Source organism: Pelodiscus sinensis, chromosome 23 (genome assembly GCF_049634645.1).
Source record: "Pelodiscus sinensis isolate JC-2024 chromosome 23, ASM4963464v1, whole genome shotgun sequence".
Taxonomy (NCBI): Eukaryota; Metazoa; Chordata; order Testudines; family Trionychidae; genus Pelodiscus; species Pelodiscus sinensis.
In genome coordinates, this window is record NC_134733.1 from 7,935,694 (window position 1) to 7,958,526 (window position 22,833).

The 22,833-nt window shown below is 47.9% G+C and overlaps 1 protein-coding gene across 1 annotated transcript; it reads left to right on the plus strand.

The window, feature by feature from the left end:
* The first annotated feature begins 1,004 nt into the window (after positions 1-1,004).
* OTUD3 (OTU deubiquitinase 3) lies at positions 1,005-20,369 on the plus strand. Its single transcript, XM_075906113.1, has 8 exons — positions 1,005-1,276; positions 5,717-5,865; positions 7,376-7,488; positions 11,892-12,014; positions 15,521-15,646; positions 16,396-16,492; positions 17,320-17,504; positions 17,938-20,369. Exons 1-8 carry the CDS (start codon positions 1,059-1,061, stop codon positions 18,112-18,114), a joined length of 1,188 nt encoding a protein of 395 aa, XP_075762228.1. The 5' UTR covers positions 1,005-1,058; the 3' UTR covers positions 18,115-20,369.
* The last annotated feature ends 2,464 nt before the right edge of the window (positions 20,370-22,833 follow it).

The following is a 22,833-nucleotide window of genomic DNA, read 5'->3' on the forward strand; positions in this document are numbered from 1 at the left end:
CAGTTAGACTGCTTCTGAAAGTGTTTCTGCGGTACACTTTCACAAACACTGCTTTAAACTAACAGTATTGCAGGAATGCAGAACTGTTTTGTCAGTAAATTCTGAAACTGACAATATACACCTTCAGCTTGGCAAACGCCTGTTACATGGTTTAACTGCCACTTAATGGCTCTTTAACAGGTTCAATGTTATACTAATAAGTCTGGCAAGCTGGAATGCTTTTCACATTTAAGTTACTAGATCTCCTCAGAAGGAAGACACATCAGGCTACAATGGCACATTGGAGGAACCTGCAGGAAGGCTCAGAAGAGGTATAGGAAGAGGCGAGGACTTGAGTACTAAGACCCAGGGGATGCATTGCCTTCCCTCACCTCTTATACCCACTGCCTGTGAAAAGAGGCCCAGTAGTCATGAAGACTGAAAGATACTGGATTTGACATTCTTTCCTTCAAGAAGGTAAAGAATTCAGGAATAATGTTATTAAAGTGCCTTCCATCTCTGTCACACCAGTCAGATTCAGTCTCCCCTTTGTCTTTTAACTGAGAGCTCACATTCCCCTTCCTTATTTCCCAAATCCAGCTTCCTCTTCCCAATTTCTTTCAGGCTCAGCTTCTCCACCTTCTACCCCCAAGGCTGAGGCTCCCTTCCATCCGAGGCTCATTCTTTAGTCCCTTCCCCCCATACTAGGCCTGCTCAGCCTCTTCCCTTCCCCCAAGTTCAGCCACCACTGCTGCCATCGACTCCTCCCTCTCTCCAGGATCTGGGCCCTAGGTCCAGTATCCCTCCCGCAAGACTGGAGAAGAGGCCTTTAGAAGGGAGCGCTACTCTCCCTGGGTTCAAATAGTCCCTCTCTCCAGGATCAGTTCTATGTCAATATGGAGGACTCCCTTGAACGGAGCCGCTCTGGCCCCTCTTAAACACGCTCTATGGTCCAAGGGGAGGCGGTTGAAAGGCCGTCACGTGACAAAGGCGGAACGACGCCGGCTGGTCTCTGCGCAGGCGCAGTTGGGCAGCAGCCGGTCCGGGTAGCGTTGGGGGCCTGGGGCAGTAGCCGCGTCATGTCCCGCAGGCAGGCGCCCAAGGCGCGGCCCGGCGGCGGGGGCAAGAAGGCGGAGACGGAGCGGAAGCGGGACGAGCGGGCGGCCCGCCGGGCGCTGGCCAAGGAGCGCAGGAACCGGGGCTCCGCGGAGGACGGCGGCGCGGCCCAGGAGTTCGTCAGCTTCGCCAACCAGCTGCAGGCGCTGGGCCTCAAGCTGCGCGAGGTGCCGGGCGACGGGTGAGCGAGCGCTGAGGCGAGGCCACGCCCCCGCGTCCCCACCGCCACGCCCCTCGCTCCCCGCCCCCCCCCCCCCGCTGCGCCGGGCACTGCGCTCCCCGCCCCCCCAGCAGCACTGCCCCCCCAAGCACTCTGCTCCCTGCCCTGCCCCCCCAGCAGCACTGCCCCCCCAAGCACTCTGCTCCCTGCCCTGCCCCCCCAGCAGCACTGCCCCCCCAAGCACTCTGCTCCCTGCCCTGCCCCCCCAGCAGCACTGCCCCCCCAAGCACTCTGCTCCCTGCCCTGCCCCCCCAGCAGCACTGCCCCCCCAAGCACTCTGCTCCCTGCCCTGCCCCCCCAAGCACTCTGCTCCCTGCCCTGCCCCCCCAGCAGCACTGCCCCCCCAAGCACTCTGCTCCCCCCGCCCTCCCTCCCCCCAGCAGCACTACCCCCCCAAGCACTCTGCTCCCTGCCCTGCCCCCCCAGCAGCACTGCCCCCACAAGCACTCTGCTCCCCCCTGCCCTCCCTCCCCCCAGCAGCACTACCCCCCAGCACTCTGCTCCCTGCCCTGCCCCCCCAGCAGCACTGCCCCCCCAAGCACTCTGCTCCCCCCGCCCTCCCTCCCTCCCCCCAGCAGCACTACCCCCCCAAGCACTCTGCTCCCTGCCCTGCCCTCCCTCCCCCAGCAGCACTACCCCCCCAAGCACTCTGCTCCCTGCCCTGCCCTCCCTCCCCCAGCAGCACTACCCCCCCAAGCACTCTGCTCCCTGCCCTCCCTCCCCCAGCACTACACCCCTAGGCACTCTACCTCCTGTCCCCCCCGTTCCGTGCCCCCCCCCCCACCAGCACTATGCTCCTAGGCACTCTGCCGCCTGCCCTAACCCCTGTTCCCTGCCCCCTCCCCAGCATTACGCCTCCAGGCACTCTGCTCCCTGTCCTCCCCTCCCCCAGCACTATGCCCCTGGCCCCCCCGCTGTGCCAGGCACTACGCACCCTGTTCCCTGCCCCCCCCCCCACCAGCACTACCCCGCTAAGTACTCTGCTCCCTGCCCTGCCCTTCTTCTCCCAGCACTACGCCCCTAGGCACTGTGCCCCTGCTCTCCCCTCCTTGTTCCCTGCCCCTCCCCCCACCAGCACTATGCCCCCAGGCTCTCTGCTCTGCCCTCCCTCCCCCAGCACTATGCCCCTAGGCACTGTGCCCCCTGCTCCCTTCCCCCCCTCCTCATTCCCTGCTCCCCCACCAGCACTATGCCCCCGGCCCTCATCTGTGCCAGGCACTATGCCCCTGCCCCCCACCAGCACTCTGCCCCCTGTTTTCCCCCGCTTCCGTACCTCCCACCAGAACTATGCCCCCAGGTACTCTGCCTCCAACTCCTCCATTTCCCTGCCCCCCACCCCCCACCCCCCACAAGCACTATGTCCCCGGGTACTCTGCCCCCTGTTCTCCCCCCTTCCCTGCCTCCCACCAGCACTACACCCCCAGGTACTCTGCTCCCTGCCTCCCCTGTTCTCTGCCTCCCCCCACACCAGCACTATGCCCCTGGCTCCCCTCCATGCCAGGCACTCCACCCCCTGCTTCCCTGGGTCCCCCTCTATGCCAGGCACTCTGCCCCAAGCTCTCTGCCTCCCTACGCTCCTGGCTTCCCCTCTGTGCCAGGTGCTCTACTCTCAGCTCCCTGCCCTTCCCATTACACCCCCACCTTTCCCATGCCAGGCACTCTGCCCCCTGCTCTCAACCCCCTCCCCACTATGCCCCTGGGTCCCCCACTATGCCATGGGTTCTGCCTCTGGCATCCTGCCCCCTCCCCCCACTATGCCCCTAGCCCCCACACTAAGCCAGGCACTCCACCCTCAGCCCTCTCGGGTCTCCTCCCTCCCTCCCCCCAGCACTACACCCCTGGCTCCCTCTCTATGCCAGGTGCTCCACCCCCTGCTTCCTGCCCCTGACCACCACTATGCCCTTGGCTTTTCCTCTATTCTTGGTGCTCCACCCCCTGTCTCCCCAACAGGACTACGCCCCCTGGCTCCCCCTCTATGCTGGGCGCTCCACTCTCAGCTCTCTGCCCCCAGCCAGGACTATGCCCCTGGCCCACCCTCCATTCTGGTCACCAAGCCCCCTGCCTCCTACCAGCATTATGCACCCCACCTCCTGTGCTTGGCACCCCATTCCCCCTTGAGGACCACACCCTTCTCCCCCTCCTTGCTAGGCACCCACTGTCCTCATCTTTCCTAACTCTGCACCCAACCTTGTTCCTTGACCCAGGTAACTGTACCCAAATCTCACACTTAGCCCAACTGTCCAGTTCTCCTCCCACCCACTCCCCCTTTTTTTTTCTTTCTAGCACCTCTGTACCACACACTAGCTTCTTACTTCCCTGATCTCAGCCCCTTTGCACTCAGTCCTTCTGTGGCCCGATGTGCCTGACCTAGTGTACACTCCAGAATCAACTCTGAAAATTACTTGGACTTGCTTCGATAGTGCAGCTTTGTAGGAAGTGTTAATATAGCATAAATAGAATGAGGGTGCTTGTGGACTGATATGGATAGAATGTGACCCATTAGTTCCACATTTGATTACAATAGGACAAGCACTATTGCAACTGTGAAACTGACAAGATTCTTGTCAATTTGGCTTTACATTGTTTTTTAGAAAGCTTTGAGTCATAGCAGAGGTAAGTAATTGAGTTTATTCAAATGGGAGCGATCGCCCAATATCCAAGCTGAGGCAGGGTACAAAATGGAGAAACCCCAAAAATGAGAAGCAGTCAGGCAAAGATTGGCAGAACATTCTGCTAGCATCCATAGGAGTCCTTTTTCTGGCGCAGCCTTCACATGATGGGTTCGTCCCAGACAGAACTACCCTAGGCCTCTCTCACTGCAGCAGCTTGAGGCCAGGTGAGAAGTGCCTCTCTGTGGCCACTGCAGCTCCAGTGAGCACATCCGGGGGAAGAACGTATGTCCAGGTTTGTCTGTTCTCTGTGTCCCCCAGCCAGAGTGAGGAATGCAATATACCATGCACTTTCCCTTTGCTCCCTGATAAAGAGGATCAGCATATGTTCCCATATAAATCAGGATGGTGTTTAGCCCTTCCCACCCTCCCTAAAGGGCATCTGGGGCTGGGAGGCTTGGGGCTGGGAGGCTTGAGGCTGAGGTGTTCGGGGTGGGGGAGCACACCCAGACAGCCCCTTTCACCTGCCTGGTGATTGCTTCTCATAAAACCATAGAGAAAAGAGACAGTCCCATTCTAGGCACATCCTGTTTTCTTGGCACAACCAAACCCTTACCTTGCTTTATGTTGTGATAAGAGGAAGCTGTGTACCAAACTTGGTGGTCTGAGCTCTGACTATTTAGGAGGAGTTCTTGAACAGACAGACAAATACAAATATAGAGTAGATAGCAACTGAATGTACTCAAATCTGAAATACTTCACTTCTTGTAACTTGTACATATGTCACAATATGTACTTGATTGAGGAGTGCAGGTTGAATGACCCAATCCCTTAAAAAAGATTATCACATTATTTGTCTTGGCGGGGATTTAAAGGATTTGGGTGCCCATATCTCCCTGCTTTCATGGACTGTTGGTGGCCCACAAGAGATTTGTTCTTGGTGAATAGGTGTCTAATTGAAATGTAACATCCCTAAATCAACTAATTGAATAGACGATGGAATTTCCATCGGCTAGTCAATAAAGGGGGTGCCTGCTATCCTGCTGCACCTCTCTTTAAAAATGTACAAGAGCCACAGGTGGCTCTTGTACATTTCAAAGAGAGGCATAGCAGTAGGGGTGCCTCTGCCTCCCCTGTCCACATCGCCAGGAAACAGTGGATTACATGACAAAGCAGAGGGAGGATTTTGAACCTTTTGTGGAAGATGATGTTCCCTTTGAGAGACATGGTAAGGAAGCAGTGGGACACTGGCTGGGGGAAAGCTACTTTTAAGACCGCTCCCCCCTTGCTGCCTCTCTGTGATAGAGGCAACAAGGGGGTGGTGGGAAGTGACTATTCTAGTAGTCACTTGACTATCCAATAAGCTTAATCTTATTGGACAGCCGACTTCCGTAGTCTGTTTCACTAAAAGCAGTGCACTCTTGCTACTAGTAGGTAAAGACTTGTAATTTCAGCAGAGATGCTGAGTTTTGAGAGAGCATGGAGATTGTGCTTATTGCACTACAGGACTGAGGTGCAGGGAAGCTTGCTTTCCAGCTGCCATGACTACACTGCTTTTGTCTGTAAATCAGACTTGAACATTGATTAAAAGAACCAGATTAATGTTGAATATGTGTCAGTCAGACTTGGGCTTTGCTTCCTCTGAAGCAGTGGGTTTTACCCACAAAAGCTCATGAAACTATATATATTTTTGTTAATCGCTAAGGTGTCACATGACTGTTCGTTGTTTTAAAAGTTACAGACTAACACGGCTACCCCTCTGAGACTTATCGGAAGTGTTGTCTTTCTGCAGCAACTGTTTGTTCCGGGCCCTTGGTGACCAGCTTGAGGGGCACTCCAGAAACCACCTCAAACATCGCCAGGAAACAGTGGATTACATGACAAAGCAGAGGGAGGATTTTGAACCTTTTGTGGAAGATGATGTTCCCTTTGAGAGACATGGTAAGGAAGCAGTGGGACACTGGCAGAAGGAGTGATTGTGTAATTCTAAGACAGCTCCCCCCTTGCCGCCTCTCTCTCTCTCTGATAGAGGCAACAAGGGGGTGGCGGGAAGTGACTAGTCTAGTAGTCACTTGACTATCCAATAAGCTTAATCTTATCTGACAGTCGACTTCCGTAGTCAAACCCCTTGCCTTTCCCCATCCCAAAGTTACCTTAGAGTAGCTATTCATTCTTCAGATGCGATTTTGTAGACACGCAAGAATTCTTCCACCAAGAAAGCCTTAGGGGAGGATGGGAGGCAAGGAAGATGAGCTGTTAACTGGTGTTGGAATATGCCCAACTACAGAAGCAATTTGGAGAGGCAAAAGGAGCTTAAGAGTATATCTACACAGTAGCGCCAAGATGTAATTGTCAGTTTGGGAAGATATGTACGGGTGATGGCTCAAGCTAGCTGCCTGATTACATACCTAGAGTCTTGGACTGCATTGTACTCGGGTGTTAGCCCCAACTGTCCAGGCCACAACTGCTATTTTTAATGTGCTTGCTTTATCAGAGCTAGCACATATATGATGTCTACCCGAGTTGGGAATCACACCATCTGCAATGTAGACTCACGGTAAGTGAGTTAGGTGCCTAAATCCCATAGCATTTCAGTGAGTTGTGAGTTCCTTTTGAAAATCTCAGCCTAAATTGTATGAAGCAAAATACAGGACTATGTAGCACTTTAAAGACTAACAAGATGGTTTATTAGATGATGAGCTTTCGTGGGCCAGACCCACTTCCTCAGATCAAGTAGTGGAAGAAAATAGTCACAACCATAAATTGTATGAGAGTCTGGAGAAACTCTTAAGCAAACAGGCGATACGGGAAGCAGTTTTAGTGAGTCAGTACATGGCATGCTTTTTCCTGAATAACTGCTGAGCTAACAACTTCTCATGGTGTTAGGAAAACTGTTGTGCTAGAAGCATTTTGTATAGCGATTAAAGACTCTCTTAATCTTAATCTCCAATTATCACCTCTAATACTATTAACTCACAGACATCTACCCTTCCCCACCTCTAATATCATTATCTCACAGGCATTCACCTTCCTTCCTCCCCCCCCCCCCCCCCCCCCCACATCCCCCTTCTGTTCTGAAATGTGATTTGTCCTTTTCATATTTGTTCATTTTTTTAATTGTATCCTTTGGTATATATGGTTGTGACTATTTTCTTCCACTATTTGATCTGAGGAAGTGGGTCTGGCCCACGAAAGCTCATCATCTAATAAACCATCTTGTTAGTCTTTAAAGTGCTACATTGTCCTGCATTTTGCTTCAGCTACCCCAGACTAACACGGCTACATTTCTATCACTCTCTTAATCTTTGTTATGGTCAAATTCCAACTTCAATAATCACACTCCTCTATCAGGCATGTTGCTGAGATGAGGTTCTCTTTACCTGCCAGTGTTTCTGTAGGTGTCAAACCCAAATCTCTAACCTCTCCTGCATCCACTCTGAATTTTTTTTAGTTGCCAATTTGGCGAAGCCTGGTACGTTTGCTGGTAATGATGCGATTGTTGCATTTGCAAGGAACAATCAAATGAATGTGGTTATTCATCAGCTCAATGCTCCTCTGTGGCAGGTAAGAATCAATACTGCAGTTTCCTTCTATGGCCTGGCTTCCTGCTAACTAATGCAGATGGTGTTAAATTTGCTGATGTCTCATGTTTGGGTTTGGGTTTTTTTAAATTGTTTTTCTTGGCCAGGGTTTGCTATGATGCTGAGTGGCTCTTTGCTACTCCCCTCTCCTCTTCCCCCCCCCCCCCCCCCCCGCCCAACATAGTTTCTCCTAAAACTTGAGGAAGGAGATAAGACACTGTAATTTAGGCTTAAAAACAGCTATTGAACATGTGAAACACAAATATGTCTTACCAAACAGTTCTCATGTAAACTGGCATCTCTCCGTTTTAAGCCAGACTTGCCTAAACTGAGGGATCAGGACTATGTATTGGATTAATGTTTTGATACTGAATTAAGGTTGGGGAAGGTTCGTAGTGGCGGTGTGCTTTAGGAGTTAGGTTAACTGCCTCACCACAATTATTTTTTTTTCTTACAAAAGAGTCAGTGTTGTGATGAGACCTTTTGATGCCAGTTGTGTGTGAAGCTCTGTCCGTTGATGTTCTGGGGAAGTGCAGAGTGAGTTAATGCCTTGACATGGGTTGGATAGAATGTAAAGTTCCTGCCATAACTCTGCAGGCCAAATTAACATTGGCCAAAGCAGTATTGATTTAGCTACAGGAACTAGGGATTTAGTAGTATAGTCGATTAACTGATGAGCAAAAGCTTATAGGTTAATACAATAGACTACATGCACCTTCTCCCCCTGCCAGTAAATTTTTAGCAGGTTGGTCAGCAGCATGGCTCAGTCCCTGCTTGCTAGATCTGGGACCTACCTCTGCTGTGGCTCTGCATTTAAAGTGTATGAAGAGCCTTCGGGCAGGCAACCTGGCCTAGTTCTGGCTCATACTGGGTCTGGGAGCTCAGACCCCTTCCTTAGATAGGGGCTGCTGCAAAACAGCTCCCCTGGCAGACTGGCTGCTTGTGCAGGGCGACAAGCAGCCAGTCTGCCAGGGGAGCTGTTTTTTTAAACTGGCTCCCTCGTGGACCAGCTCTTGCCTGGCACTCCATGCTGATGCCTCTGGTACAGAGATAGCAGTGTGCAGTGGCAAGGGGCTCCTCGGGAGTGAGGCCAGATTTCACTGGCTGCCAGCCCCACTTCCAGAGACTGTAGAATAGTCGAGTAACTGAATTCATGAGGTTAATTGACTATTCAGTTAACCAATATTTAACATCCCTAATAGGAACCCAGAATTTCTAGGATGTGCAGATATCTGTTTGGTCAGTTCTTTTTGTCCTCTGTCCCTTCTCTGTGTATTTCCTAAGATTTGTGTCCTAATTAACTCTACTACTGGACTGCTTTGAAAGCTACAACTGCTTTAAATTGTTGTTTTACTGAAATAAATGAATTATCAAGTTGTATCATGTTTTCACTTGCCATGTTTGCTAGCAGTATGTTGAATGACATTCAGGGAAATGTCTCCACAGTATATGAATGTGGACTTTGCAGGGACTGAGATGTTTGAGAGAGCTCTTTGTTAGTCTGCCTCAATCCTCTGTAATATAACAGCATGTTTGGCATGTGTTAACCATTTCCCTTGGGAGGTTGGCGAATACACCTGCAGTCTGAAAAGACAAAAGAAGGAGTTATCTCTGAAGATTCTCATAGTAAATGGACCCATATTGAACCTTTCCCCTCTGTATTCAGAGGTGCAGCATGTTAGCCTGTATCTTCAGTCCTGGAGCATTCATCTCTGTGTGTCAGTGCTTGAGTAAAGTGACTGTAAAGGATCAGTTCTCCTTTACAAATAGCACAGTAAAATGCACAGATATTAGGTTTACTGTGGAGTCAGAGCAGATTACAATCTGGAACGTAAAACTTACATCTTAAATGCTCCCTAGCATGCTGCAAGCTATTGGATGGATTTCAGAATCAGAAAAGTGCATCTAGAATTTAGATGACCCTACTTATGGTAGATAACTAACCCACGTGCTCTAAAGAAAAAACATTCCTACTGTCTTAAATTAGCTAAATATGAATCATCCAGGAATAATGCTCAGCTACAAGAGAACCTCAGAATTACAAACTGACCAGTCAACCCCACACTTCATTTGGAACCAGAAATAAGCCATCAGGCAGTGCAGAGATGAGTAAATATAGCACATTACTGTGTTAAACATAAACTACTGAACCAAAAAAACAATATTGTTTGTCTGCATAGTAAATTTTCAAAGCTGCAATAAGTCTGTGTTCAGTTGTAAACTTTTGAAATAACTATGTTTTGTTAAGCATTACAAACATTTCAGAATTACAAACAACCTTCATTCCTGAGGCGTTCAGAACTAAAGTTCTACTCTACTTAGCTTCTCGGAGCCTGTAAAGGCAACCACTATGTAGGAGATCATGGAGATGTTATTTAGGTTATTGTATTGAGCGGGACGTGCAAGTTGATGTGCTCACTCTTATCAGTACACTGAGTATCATCTCAACAATTAATGCACGAGTGTTCCTGTGTTCATGGACCTTTCAGTGCCATAACTACAGGGCTTGTAATGGAGATTCTCTGTGTTGTGTGGTTGAATACAGTGCTGACAAAAGGTGCTAGTTGACAGCCCCTGAGATGGAAGTCCCCTAACCACAAAATAGGTATATTGGTGCAGCTGTGTAGATCTCTCCCTACAGCCACCATTGTGCATCAGAGTGACTGCCTTGAGGAGAGTTTATTTTTCATGTTTCACTTGAATCCTTGGTCTCAACAGTGGACAAGACGTAGGTTGACTTGTTAGAGACCCACCTTAAGCATAAAGCAACCAGCCTGAAAAAAATCCTGGTAGAGCAAGTGGTCAATGTCTCCCACTTTTCTTATTTCTTAAGTCATTTTTGGCCACCTCCAAACCAAAGCTAGTGAAGTCACTGGACATCTTTCCATTGGCATTTGGATCAATTCCCTTGATTTATTTGGGGGGAAAAAAGACTTGGTGCCTGTTACACATGGAATTACAGGTAAAACAAAAGACCGAACTACGTAGCACCTTAAAGACTAACAAGATGGTTTATTAGGTGATGAGCTTTCGTGGGCTTTCTTCCACAAATTGATCTGAGGAAGTGGGTCTGGCCCACGAAAGCTCATCACCTAATAAACCATCTTGTTAGTCTTTAAGGTGCTACGTAGTTCGGTCTTTTGTTTTAGCTAGACCAGACTAACACGACTGCATCTCTATCGCTATCCTACATGGAATTACAGGGTTTGCTTTGTGCCCAATGATGCCTTTGCTATTCTCCTTTTGCTTAAGGTGCTCTCATTAACGAGGTCTATTTCCCATACAAATTAGCCTAAGTGTTTTATGAATAAAGGTGAGAATTGATTGCAGAAAAGATGACGATATGCAGGAAACAACAAAATTCTACTTACAGGCCTAGTTTATCAGCTGGAAGCTTACAAAGCTTCTCTTTTGGTAGGCAGAGTTAACACTAAAAAGGTTTGTCAGGTTTTTTCCCTTTCACAATGCCCTGTTGGAAGTGCAGGTTCTATATGTTGCCATTCACCCTCCTGTAGATTTAAAAAAAAGCTGGCTATGCTTAAAAATAAATCTTGTTGCCATCCAGCATGTTGGCCACCTTAAAAAATAATGGAATGTGAATGGAGAGGTAAATGACAAGCTGTGGAATTGGTGACTTGAAGGTCAAAATAAGGTGAAATAACTGGCAGACGCTTGTTTGAAATCTGAAACAGGACATACTTCAGATACAATTTAAAAGTGAGTAGGAAAATACTTTTTTAGCTGCTTTCAGAAGTCTGGAGGGATAAGGAAATTGCAAAATGCTATACCACGCAAGAGCTGCAACTTTTTTGTGCTCCTTTGGGGACAGGGCATCGGGTTTGGCAGGGAAGTAAAGGAGCAGTTGACTTACAAATATTTAGTTATGAAAAAGGATCTAATTCTCTGCATTCCAGTTCAGGGCTGGGAAAATATCAAGGTATCTACCAATACTTTGAGCTGGAGTTAGTTCTAGCAGCTGTTGCATCTTTAGAAGCAGCTAATTCCAAGGCTAGGAGTCTTTCTACAGATATTGCTAAGCTTTGTGTGGCACAGATGAAAGCTTTAATGTTTTTCATGGAAAATAAAATACATTTCGAGGCTTGCTCTAGTATACTTTAATTGACCATCCCTGCATTTCTAAAGTCACAAGTTTCAAGCTGCTAATTTGGCTTCCTAGCACTACAGGTTGCGTACTATGAATGTTATTTTAGGAATGTCTGGATTACAGGATAAATGCTCCTTATTTCAGGTATTGGCTAACTAGGTAGTTTAGGACAATGTTTTGTGCTAGTTGTAAGCACTACTTGAAAAGAAATCAAATGCTCTTCAAAATGTAAAGGTGATTCAGTTCTAAGGCATCTTTAGGAATCTCTCAATCTTCCTCAGATTCGAGGCACCGATAAAAGCAACGTAAGAGAACTGCACATCGCCTATCGCTATGGAGAGCACTACGATAGCGTGCGGCGAATAAATGACAACTCTGAAGCTCCTGCACATCTTCAAACAGAGGTCAGTGATATCAGAATGACCTTGTCTGGTCAGTTGTGGACTTCAGACCAGAGTCTGGGTTCCCTGTTTCTGTCTGCACGATTTGATTGAATGTCAAAAGTGCTTGATTATCTTTGATGGGGGGGCATGTGTGTGTGCACGCAGGTGGTGTCATGGTTAAAGATGTTAAGGAACAGGTATTTGGCTAATTGTGTAGTCCAGTGATCTCCAACCTTTTTACATCCACGATAACTTTTTGAATGTCAGGGAAAACCAAGAGTTACCCCACCCCTGACCTTAGGCCCTCTCCATTCCCCTCCTTTTCATCACTTGCTGTCCCCAGCCCTTACTCACTCTCACCGGGTTGACACAGGAGGTGTGGGCTCTGGAGAGGGAATGAGGGATTTGGGTGTGGGAAGGGGTGACAGGTGCAAGCTCTGGGAGGGAATTTGGATGCAGGAGGAGGTGGAGAAGGAGATGCTGGCTCGGGGAGGGGCCTCCAGGCAGGAGAATGTTGGGGTCAGGTGGAGGGTTGGAGGTGTGGGGGTTGCAAGGCAGGAGGTTCAGGTGTATGATGGGATCAGCGTTGGGGTGTGTGGGGGAGATGCAGGGGTGTTACGATGCTGTAGCCAGGTAGGAGCTTGGCCCCAAATGGGGGCTTGTTGGCTGGGCTTCATTTTTAAATAAAATATTATATCCAACACAAAATGTTTCAACATTGTCTTTATTTATGGGAGGGGCAAGAAACATTTTTTTTAAGTCAGGGAACCACGGACCCACAGAAAAATCAGCCGGGGACCACACAAGTGAGATGCAAAAAACCAACCCCTCCAAAACCCCCAACCCTCACTGATGTGGCCCCAACTGACACCTCAGTCCCCTGTCACTCTAGCCCCATAGTGTGTGTGAGAGGGGGAGGGTAGGTAGGACTGAGGTTCAAGGCCTCACACCAGAATAACTCTTCTGGGGTTCCAGGGTTAGTGGATTTTGTGGGCCTTCCTAGGCTCTGGAGTGGGGCCAAAATGAGGGATCCATTGTACGGGACAGAGTGCCAGTGAGTGGGATAGGGATAGGAGTGCAGAATCTGGGTGAGAAGTAGTGTATAAGAGCATGTAGGTAAGTGTCTGGCCAGGAGGGCGGGGGCAGAGTGCTGGGGGGCATCCGGCCACGAGGTTGGGGTGCTGGCGGGTGTCTGGCCAGGGGGTCTCTAGGGACGAGTATCTCTCGGGAAGGATTTGCTGGCAGCACTAGATGAAGTGCACATGCAGCTTCTTTAACAAATCCAGCCGCTCTGGATCATCCGCTGCCATCTTAATACTCTGCCCCCGTCTCCCTGGTGCATGGGGGGAGGAAGGCAAGGCAAGACAAGAACGTGCACGTGCTGCTGTGCGGAGGGGAGGAGCAGTGCGCACGTGCTTCCTGAGAAGTTGGATCTGGTGCGGAGCTGCAGGACTTCTTCACCCCTGCAGGAAGCCGGCTTTGGCTCCAGTTTTGAGGGGCAGAAGGCTGGAAATACTGCTTTGAGATCGACTGGCAGTGCCTCTTCTATTGATTGGTTCATAATTACTGGTGTAGTGGATACAATCTGTAATTGACTAATCTTGTACAGGCAGTCCCCGGGTTCCGTGGATCTGACTTATGTCGGATCCCTACATACGAACGGGGATTTTCTCGCTGCGGAGGACGCAGGCGGCGGGACCGCCCAGATGCGCCACGGTCCCGCCGTCCACGGCGAGAAAAGCTACTCCGCATCTCTCTGGTCTGCTGTGGGGTGGTGGGGGGGAGGGGGGCGAAGGTAGTGCGCCGCCCCTAAGCAGACCAGGCTTTTCTCGCTGCGAAGGACGCAGGCAGTCCCGCCTCCCGCGTCCTCCGCGGTGAGAAAAGCCGCTCCGTCTCCCTGGTCTCCTGGGGGTGCCCCCCCAGCAGACCAGGGAGACACGGAGCAAAGCCGCAGAGGACGCGGGCAGCGGGACCGCTGAGATGTGCCGCAGTCCCGCCGCCCGTGTCCTCCGCGTCTCCCTGGTCTGCTGGAGGGGGCGCAGCTAGTGCGCCCACCCCCAGCAGACCAGGCTTTTCTCGCTGACGCCTGGGGTAGAGCAGCTGGGGCGCTGCTGGGTTGGTCCCGCAGCGCTGCTCCTCGGCAGTACTGGACCAACCCGGCAGCACCCCAGCTACTCTGCCCCAGGCGTCCTGATTCAGCCACTGCTGGTCAGTTTCAGCAGCGGCTGAAACTGGACACCTGGGGCAGAGCAGCTGGAGTGCTGCCGGGTTGGTCCCCGCAGCGCGGAGGTGCGGCGCTGCGGGGACCTACCCGGCAGCGCCCCAGCTGCTCTGTCCCAGGCGTCCAGATTCAGCCGCTGTTGAAACTGATCAGCGGCTTATTCCAGGAAGCCCGGGGCAGAGCAACTCTGCCTCGGGCTTCCTGTAGTCAGCTGCTGGTCAGTTTCAACAGCTTCTGAATCTGGACGCCAGTTCCGACTTACATACAAATTCAACTTAAGAACAAACCTACAGTCCCTATCTTGTACTTAACCCGGGGACTGCCTGTAGTTGATATGGGGAAGCACTTTGCAGAGCCACAGCAGGGGCAGCTCCCAGAGCCAGCATGAAGCCAGGACTGAGCAGCAGTGGGGGGACGGGGACAGGCTCCCCCCAGCACCTGTTTCCCACCCCCATTGCAGCCTCCAATACAAAGGCAGCAAAGGGGTGGGGGTGAGTAGTCAAGTACTGGACTCGACTAGTCCCTTACATCCCTAGACATGGTCCCACTCATTGACTCTGTTGGTGTTTAGCATTTTGGAGCATGTCAAATATACCTCAGAGTTGCTATAATTGATATCCACTGAATAGGCTGTTGAAGAAAGTTTCTACATTTACAGAATCGGGATCCAGAAACTACTGCATTCTAGTTTCCTCTGATCAGTACTGGGGCCCTCAAGTGTCCTTGAACTATGTCAATACATCATATGCATGCACCTCCAAATGTAAAAACCCAAAGCAGGTCAAAGAAAGTGAAACACTCACCCTAAAGCTATTTTGGGCCCTTGTTAACCATGGAGGCTTATAGAGTGAGCTGTCCTGGAGTTATTTTGCATGCAATTCTACAGCATACACCATTTACATTATTTTATTAAAAGTTTCTAAGTCTGCTTGCTATACATGACCCTAAATCTGTGGTGTCCAACTTGCTGGCTACATGTAACTATTTGGCCAGTTGGGTCTGGCTAGTTTGCTATAGCAATAGTCACTGTAGTAGCTACAGGGTGGACACCATGGCCCTAAATCAGAAGCATTTCACCATATAATGCAAGATTCAGGCAACAGTGGAAATGACAATGGACAAACTATCTGTTTGAATTTTTTTTAAATAAAAGACCTCCCAAGCGAAGGTGTTTAATTATCTAGCCAAGTTTAATTATCAGCACTAGGTTTCCTTTGTTGTATCTTGAAATGACAGTATCTTCAGATGCGATGGGAGTCTGAGTTGACCCTTGCTGATATTTTTCATTGTGTTCTTGTCACTGCAGATGCTGAGTAAAAATGAATCGAATAAGAGGGAGCAAATCAAGCCACAGAGAGATGAATCTGAAGAGGAGTTAGAGGATGAAATGGAAGACGCTATACAAAAAGTCCGCAATGCAACTGGGTGTTCAGTCAGTATCTAATCTAATCCTTCATTTCTGATGCACACAATGGAAGGCACCTCTTCTTACATGAAAGTTGACCTGTGGGTGGTTCTTGGGCTGATGTTACTGAGCAGTTTCAGCACCAGAGCTGCAAATCACTGGTCAGGACTTTGAAGGGATGTGCTTTATAATACAGGTATACTATCTACAGGTGAAGTGTATGTCAAGAATGACTAGTGATTTTGGGGTATTTGGCTTGAGGCTCCTGAAGGTGTCAGATTTTCATACTGAGCGTTCTTTCTGAAATTCAGGCCCTTTAAGGTATCTCAAAGCGAGCACCTAAAAATCTCTACACGCATTGACCGTCATTGTTAAATAGCTGTAATTAGCAGTAGCTAATTACAATCCTGTGGATTATTATCTGTATAGTTAATAGGGGCTGACCAAAAACTGGGTTCCAGAGTGCTGCAATACATACAGACAAAGAACTCTTACAGTCTGACATGCTTAGATTATGCAGCCTAGACATTGGCATGTCAGCACTCATGCACATGACTGTATAGTCTACTGAATTTCTGGATTCTGCTGCTGAGTTTAAAACCAAAATTTTCATTACAATCTCACACTTGACATTGCTCTTTATTCTGCCCTAGTGAAAACTAGGAACGTGCAAGTTTGTAAGAATTGCCCAAGTAAATTTTGCTTTTAGCTAGAATGTGCAGGTAACCAAACAGGTCTGAGTGGTTCATGTGCTAACGACATCTGTTTGTGGATAGGACGTTGATTTAATCATCCAGATTCTGGAAGTGAAGAACTATGATATAGACTCTGCGATATTTGCCATTCTCCAAGTGAATGAAGTACAAAGAATCTGTAAGTAAAGGGAGCATTTCTTGAATACTTCTGTTTCTGAAAAAATGCTGTCCGAAGAGCACTGGAGACAAAGGTGCTCTCCTTGTTTGCATGATGGGGATTGCACTGCTACTGCCAGTGCTAGCTTCTCAGTTGTTCTAAGCTTCCCCTGGCTTAGAAGGAACGCTTTTGAGGGGATGAGGGTAAATTTCGACTCTGATCAATGTTTGCCCACTTGGGCTGAGATTTCCAGTGTGGTGCTGTCTCTAAAGCTGGTTTCTGTGACTATGCTAGGACCTGGAATGAACCCACCAACTGATTTAATCTAGGACACCACACAGCTGGTCCAACCAACCTAGGCTGGGTTTGTGCTACAAGACTCCACTTCAGGTTACAGTCAGTCAGTCCCCCAAGTAAATGCATTTTCAGTGCTTGTTGATTGATCTCATTGATTCTAACCCATTCCAAACTTGCTGTTGCACTCCAGTTTCTGGGGTCCCTTCACCTGTGACTTTTTGGTCCTGAGGATATCTTCCCCACAAAGTAAATAAAAAGCAAATGCAGGTAGAAAGCACGCTACTGAAAAGCAGCAAGGGGCAAGTGCATTCTTATACAAAAGAGGATCATATGTATATCTTTGAATGGGTGTGAAATTTGAGGATTAAAAAACCCTGCATGGGTTTCGTAAACTGGTTACGAAGCCCCATAATTAGCTAAATATTTTAAGCAGTGTATGCTGCTTCCACCCCCAAATGAAAACATTGTAGAGAGCCCACTGGGAACCCAGTGACATTCTGTAATGAAGAGATGGTGGATCAGTGTCTGAGTGAAATCTCTTCCCTTGATAGATTCTCAAGAAGAGTGTGAGATCCAGGTCAAAAGTGAGAAGTCATGTAGCTCAGCCTTGTGGGAGGAGAATGGAAGTGGCACCAGAATCTTTGGAAATCAGGGATTGCATCAGGATGGAACAGAGAACAAGACACAGGCTAGCCCAGATGAAGAGAATCAAACCAACAAAAAGCATTTCTCAAAGGTATTGAATGGGAGGGTTGAGAGCAAGTTGGCTGCAGATTCAGCAGAACTCAGACGTTCCAGTGAAGTCCTTGATTAAGGATTAATCCTGGAAACATTTTGCCCTTATATACAAACTTGTTATATTGCTGCAAGACATGCACTTCCCTGTATTGGCTAGCTGTACTGCTGGGATCGGACCTGTGTCAAGCTACGCTCTTCTGGCACGGGAAAACAAGAGTGTTTCACTAACATGTGGCCTCTTTCCCAAATGAGAAGATGCTAAAATCCTGAGAGAGTGACTATGTATGTATGTCCAGGCCTCTACTTTGTGGCCTTGTGCTTTAATATCATCCTGTTTGTCTCCTTAAGCTGCAGAACACAGTATATTCCTCTGTTGAGCAGGGCCTGTGGATGTTTGAAGGTGTATTTATTATTGGACTCTTCCTTTTAAGGTATCCAATAAACAAAGGAAGGAGCAGCAGCGACTAGAGAAGAAGAAGCGTCAAGAAGAAAGGCATCGGCAGAAAGTCGTGGCAAACAGAAGTAACAATGCAGATAACAACAAGAGCGAGACAGACTTTGATACACAAGTGACCCTAGTGAAGACCTTTGCAGCTCTGAACATCTGACTGAACATATTATGGGTTCTTTGATGAGGCACGTAAATGGCAAATAAGACTGATAAGGAAGGTCACTGAGCTTTCAGACAAAGCCATCTTCAAAGCAGATTCCCCAGCACCCTTCTATTTTTAAACAATGTTTCGCTTGGGTTCTCTTTGCACATGCTAAGTTGTCTTTGGTTCTCCAGCTGCTGGAAGAACTACTCTTCAGTAACACTAAGGAACATCAGCCAAGCTTGTGAGGGATGGGCAGTCAAGGTTAAGCAAATTGAAAATGTAGAGACCTATTTTTACTATTCCAGAGACAGTCTATTGAACCTTGATCATCACCCCGTGCATCTTGTATGAGTTTTGTTTGGAGATCTCATAGTATTGCTTAAGTTTAACTACGGCGATATTTTACTAAGGTCAAGCATGAAGAGCTCTTATTTTAAATTACTGTGCAGGAGCATTTTTATCTGCTCCCAACTCAGGAACTTTTCTTTCTGTTTACATTAAAAATAGATAGGACAAATTCCCAGATCCCTTCCAAAGCTAATCAGCCAAATGATATACCAGACATTTAAGACTTTTCCCTCCCCGCCCATAACTTGATAGTAAACTATAGTCCGGATAAAGCTGCTCTTGCTTTTTTTTGCACTAAACCATATGTTAATGCTGCTAACTGTTAGAGGAGATGGGGATGGTTGGGTCTATGCTTGTTTGTTTGCACAGAGAGGGTGAACTCTTGTTAAGAAGTCTGTAGGTGGTCTGATTTGTTGACAGCTGAGGTCCTTTTCTGACAGGACAGTGCCAAGAATAAGAATGAGGGACACCAATGTATTCCTGAGGATGCAGAGTTGATTCACCCAATCTAGTGAGGTTAAACAATATATTTAATCTTGACATAAGCAGGTGTAAGATTTCCGTTATGTAATAGCAAAGTTGTGCTGTTTGGTCCATCCCCCACCTCTCTCCTAAGCATTAAGGGCTACAATCTAAAAAAGGAACTTGATTAATTACCTGTCACCAGTGGATAAAAATCCTGGGAAAAGGCTTCCAAGTAGCACTGGGACCTACCTGTTTTATTCCTCGAATCGAGCTTTTGCAGCTTAAATTCCTCTTAGAGAAGGTCACCAACCATCACTGAGGAATTGATAACTAGAACTTCAGCCTTGTGCTGCTTTCCACAAAGAATAGGAGTCTGACTTAAAATAGGGCCAAATTCCATAGTCCTTAGGATTTGATGGTGTGGAGCACTGGACATTGCTCAAGTATTTGGACCTGCTTTGGAAGTTAAGCTTTAAAGAGTGAATTACTGGGGGGGACATTGCCTTACTCAGATTATAGTTTAAACAGAACATTTGAGTGAGCTGCACTTACATGACTTAAAACATATGAATGTCCTTTGGCTTAACTGCCAAAGTCTTAGTGGTTCTTGAGTTCCTCTTACTGAATATCAGCAAAATTTAAAGAAATGGTGCTCTGTTTCGTATGCTAGCAATATTAATGGTTGTGGGAGAAAAGTGAAACTATGAACCTCAGAGTTTAAAAAGCCTTTTGGTTCCTTTCTCATGGGGTGGTGGTAGTGAATACAATGAAAGGCCACTTTAAGAGATGACATGGTGCATGAGAGAAGTAGTAAAAAAGTAGCTTACTGGTAGATCAGGTCAAGCTGATTGTCATTGTTCCCCTGGCTATAGGCTTCATAGACTCTAGAAGTGATTACAAACACCTAGCAGTTTTGTGTTTGAACACAATTTACAGCAGTGGGGAAAATGCCTTAGCAAGGTTGTATCTACATGTCACTGATGAGGGAGTTGCCTCCTTGCTTTGTCACACTATGTTTTGATATAGGGAAAGGAGACTGCTTCTGTAAGTGACTAGACAAACACCTGAACTGATACTGCTGCTTTGTCAGCTGTATAACTAGGAATTGGATTCTTGATAGTCTTTATGAATCATGTAGCTTTTTCTTGAGCTAGAACTGATTAAAGGATTGTTTGTCTGATTCTGGATGAGGGGTGGGAAGGAAGTTGTTCTGAAATAAAATATAGCTACTAGATGAAGATTGCTTGTACCATAAACACAAACTGCTTCTCTTACTGATCCTGCAAAGCCCTGCATTGGTCTTGAAAAGATTAATGGGGCTGGCTTTTTTTGTGCAGTGCTACCAGATTTTTAGTGGGGAGGGGAAGGGAGGAGGGAAAGAGTAATCATACATTCAAACTTAACTATGATATCTGAAACTGAATATGCAATAAAAATGTAAAGGAGGTCAACAAGCCGTTATTGTAAGCATTCAACTTCACTCCAATCAGTCTGTGCTAAGAGATCCTGCATTGGCCCCAAACTCACCTGCCTTCTGGGATAAAGTCTCTGGTCTGGCTGATGGAATTTCTCCTGTCTTGAAGATATAGAATGTGCCTGGCAGAGGAGTTCTTGTATTGTGTTCCTCCATGTCTGTAAACGAAATGAGATTTGGCAGCTGTCCTGTAGGTGGCAAGCTACTAGTCTTTACAGGGAGAAGATCAGTAGGAAAATGACTCCGATTAAGTCCCTTACTTACAGCTTGTGTCGTCAAGCTATTTGGTATGGAGTCGACTGCTCAATTGGTAGAGCATCAGACTTTTAATCTGAGTGCCCAGGGTTAGGTGAAGTGGTCTTCTTCTCTCCTTTGGCCTTTCCTAGACAGAGGACGCTCATGGTCTCTGATGCCTGCTCTGAGGTGATGAGCTCAGCGATTTTTCCATTGCCATCATACTTTAGTGTCAGTTTCTACCCATGTAGCAGACACTGTCCCAAGGAGCCTGCTGCTTGAGAATCCTCAGGTTTTATCAAGGTGGCTACTTTGCACAACACTCACAGGACTTAATGTTAGCTAGACAATAGCATATGGAAACTTTTTTACCTCTATTTCTCTCTCTGGATGCAGATATGGCTTTAGTAATGATAGTTATTTAGGTGAAACGAATAAGTTTGAGTCTTGCTAAACAGGCACCATCATCATTGTCACTTGGGAGCCCAGGACTGAATGAACATGGTTTACCTCCAGAGTCTGAGAGGTGCTCCTTTCAGAGAACTTTGTCAGAAAATTTCGCTGCTGCTGCTTGTGCTGTACCTATTTGGAGAGCAGGTCAGCTAAGCAGGTGGAAACTTGCATAGCTCACTGACTTTGGGGCAATTAGACTTGGTTCACACTACCAATGTATGTTGGTATAACTGTCACTAATTATACTGTCGTATCCCCCATTAAAGATAGTGCCATGTTGGTGGGCGGGCTTCTCCTGTCTAATCAGCTACTGCCTCTTAGGGAGGTGGAGTACCCCCTCCCATCAGCACAGTAATCTCTTCACTGTGTGCTAGAGCAGTGTTTCTCAATCAGTGATACATGTACCCTTTAGGGGTATGCGAGAGCCGTCTGGGGGCTACGGCAATACAAATGAAATTTAGCAAAAGTCTGAGATTTTTGCCCTGCAAATGGGATTGGGGAGGGGGCGGTGGCACATGCCTGTCAAATTGAATGTTCAAAGCCGGACCATTCACTGCTGCTCTGTACACACGCCCCAGTGCTGGTGGGAAAAGCATGTGGCTGTGGTGACTCTGGTGAGACTCAGGTCAGTTCCAAGTTGGGAGGCAAGTTTGGGTGGGGAGGGGAAAAAAAAATCTCTTCCACGGCCACCTCTCCTAGTTTGTTTCCTCTCCATCAGCCTCCCTGGGGTGCTGCAGCCGGGAGGGTGGCTGAACTTGGAGACATGCATTACCCCCACCTCCACCAGCAGCTCAGTACAATGCATCCCCATCGCCCCTTCCCCATGGCACTGTGGAGACGAGCTAAAAGATGGTGAAGGGCACAATAAGCTTTGCTCTAAAGGACTGCCCCCACATCAGTGGCATAGTGAGGGAGGTACGGGGGGGCAGTTGCCCCTGGGCACCACAATAGGGGGACACCAGGCTGGGGTGGGAGAGCACAGCCTCATGTGGTGAGCCTGGCGCTGGTGGGCCACTTGCACCCTGCAGTCAAGCAGCTGAGGCAGGGCTGGGCGGTGGGAGCGGGCGATTGAAAGGTAGGGTTATCATACATTCGGTGCCTAGCTCTGGGGGAGGGGAGGAGCATTGGGTTAGAGTGGGGGTGCCTGGCTCTGGGGTGGGTGCATTGGGGGGGTACTTACAATTTTTTCTTTTTTTAAAAAGTTCTTTATTTTAAAAAAAGGTTGAGTAACATTGTGCTGGAGCACTGTAAGTAGGTAATCAGGTACTGGCAGACTATGCAGGCTGAACAAGTGGTCAGTTCTTTAGTGCTACCAATCCAGTATCTTTCCCCCGTAAGTATAAAGAGGAGACACCATATGCAACTTCCAGCGTGGTGTTTATAATTTCCAAAGTCATTGCCCTAGTAGGGCTATAGAGGGTAACAAAAGCAGACTTGGATTTGACTGTAGGTGGCAGGGATGCTTGCCTTATTCTTCATTGTGCACTAACTCTAGTTCCTTCTGATGATACCTTAACCCTCCCCAGAGGACAGTCAGTCTATCTGTTGATTTAGCAAAAGTCATACCTCGTTTGCTGGGCCTGAATATTGCAGAAGTCACATGACCTGAAGTGTTTGCATCCATACTAAAGCTCCAGAAGCCCCTAATTTCCCTTGATTCTGTTGAAACGAAGTTGGGATCTTTTCTTCCCTTCCTAGTAAAGAACATTCTCTGGGGCTCCTTCCCCTGCCAAATGAAATGTCTGTCTGTTTAATAC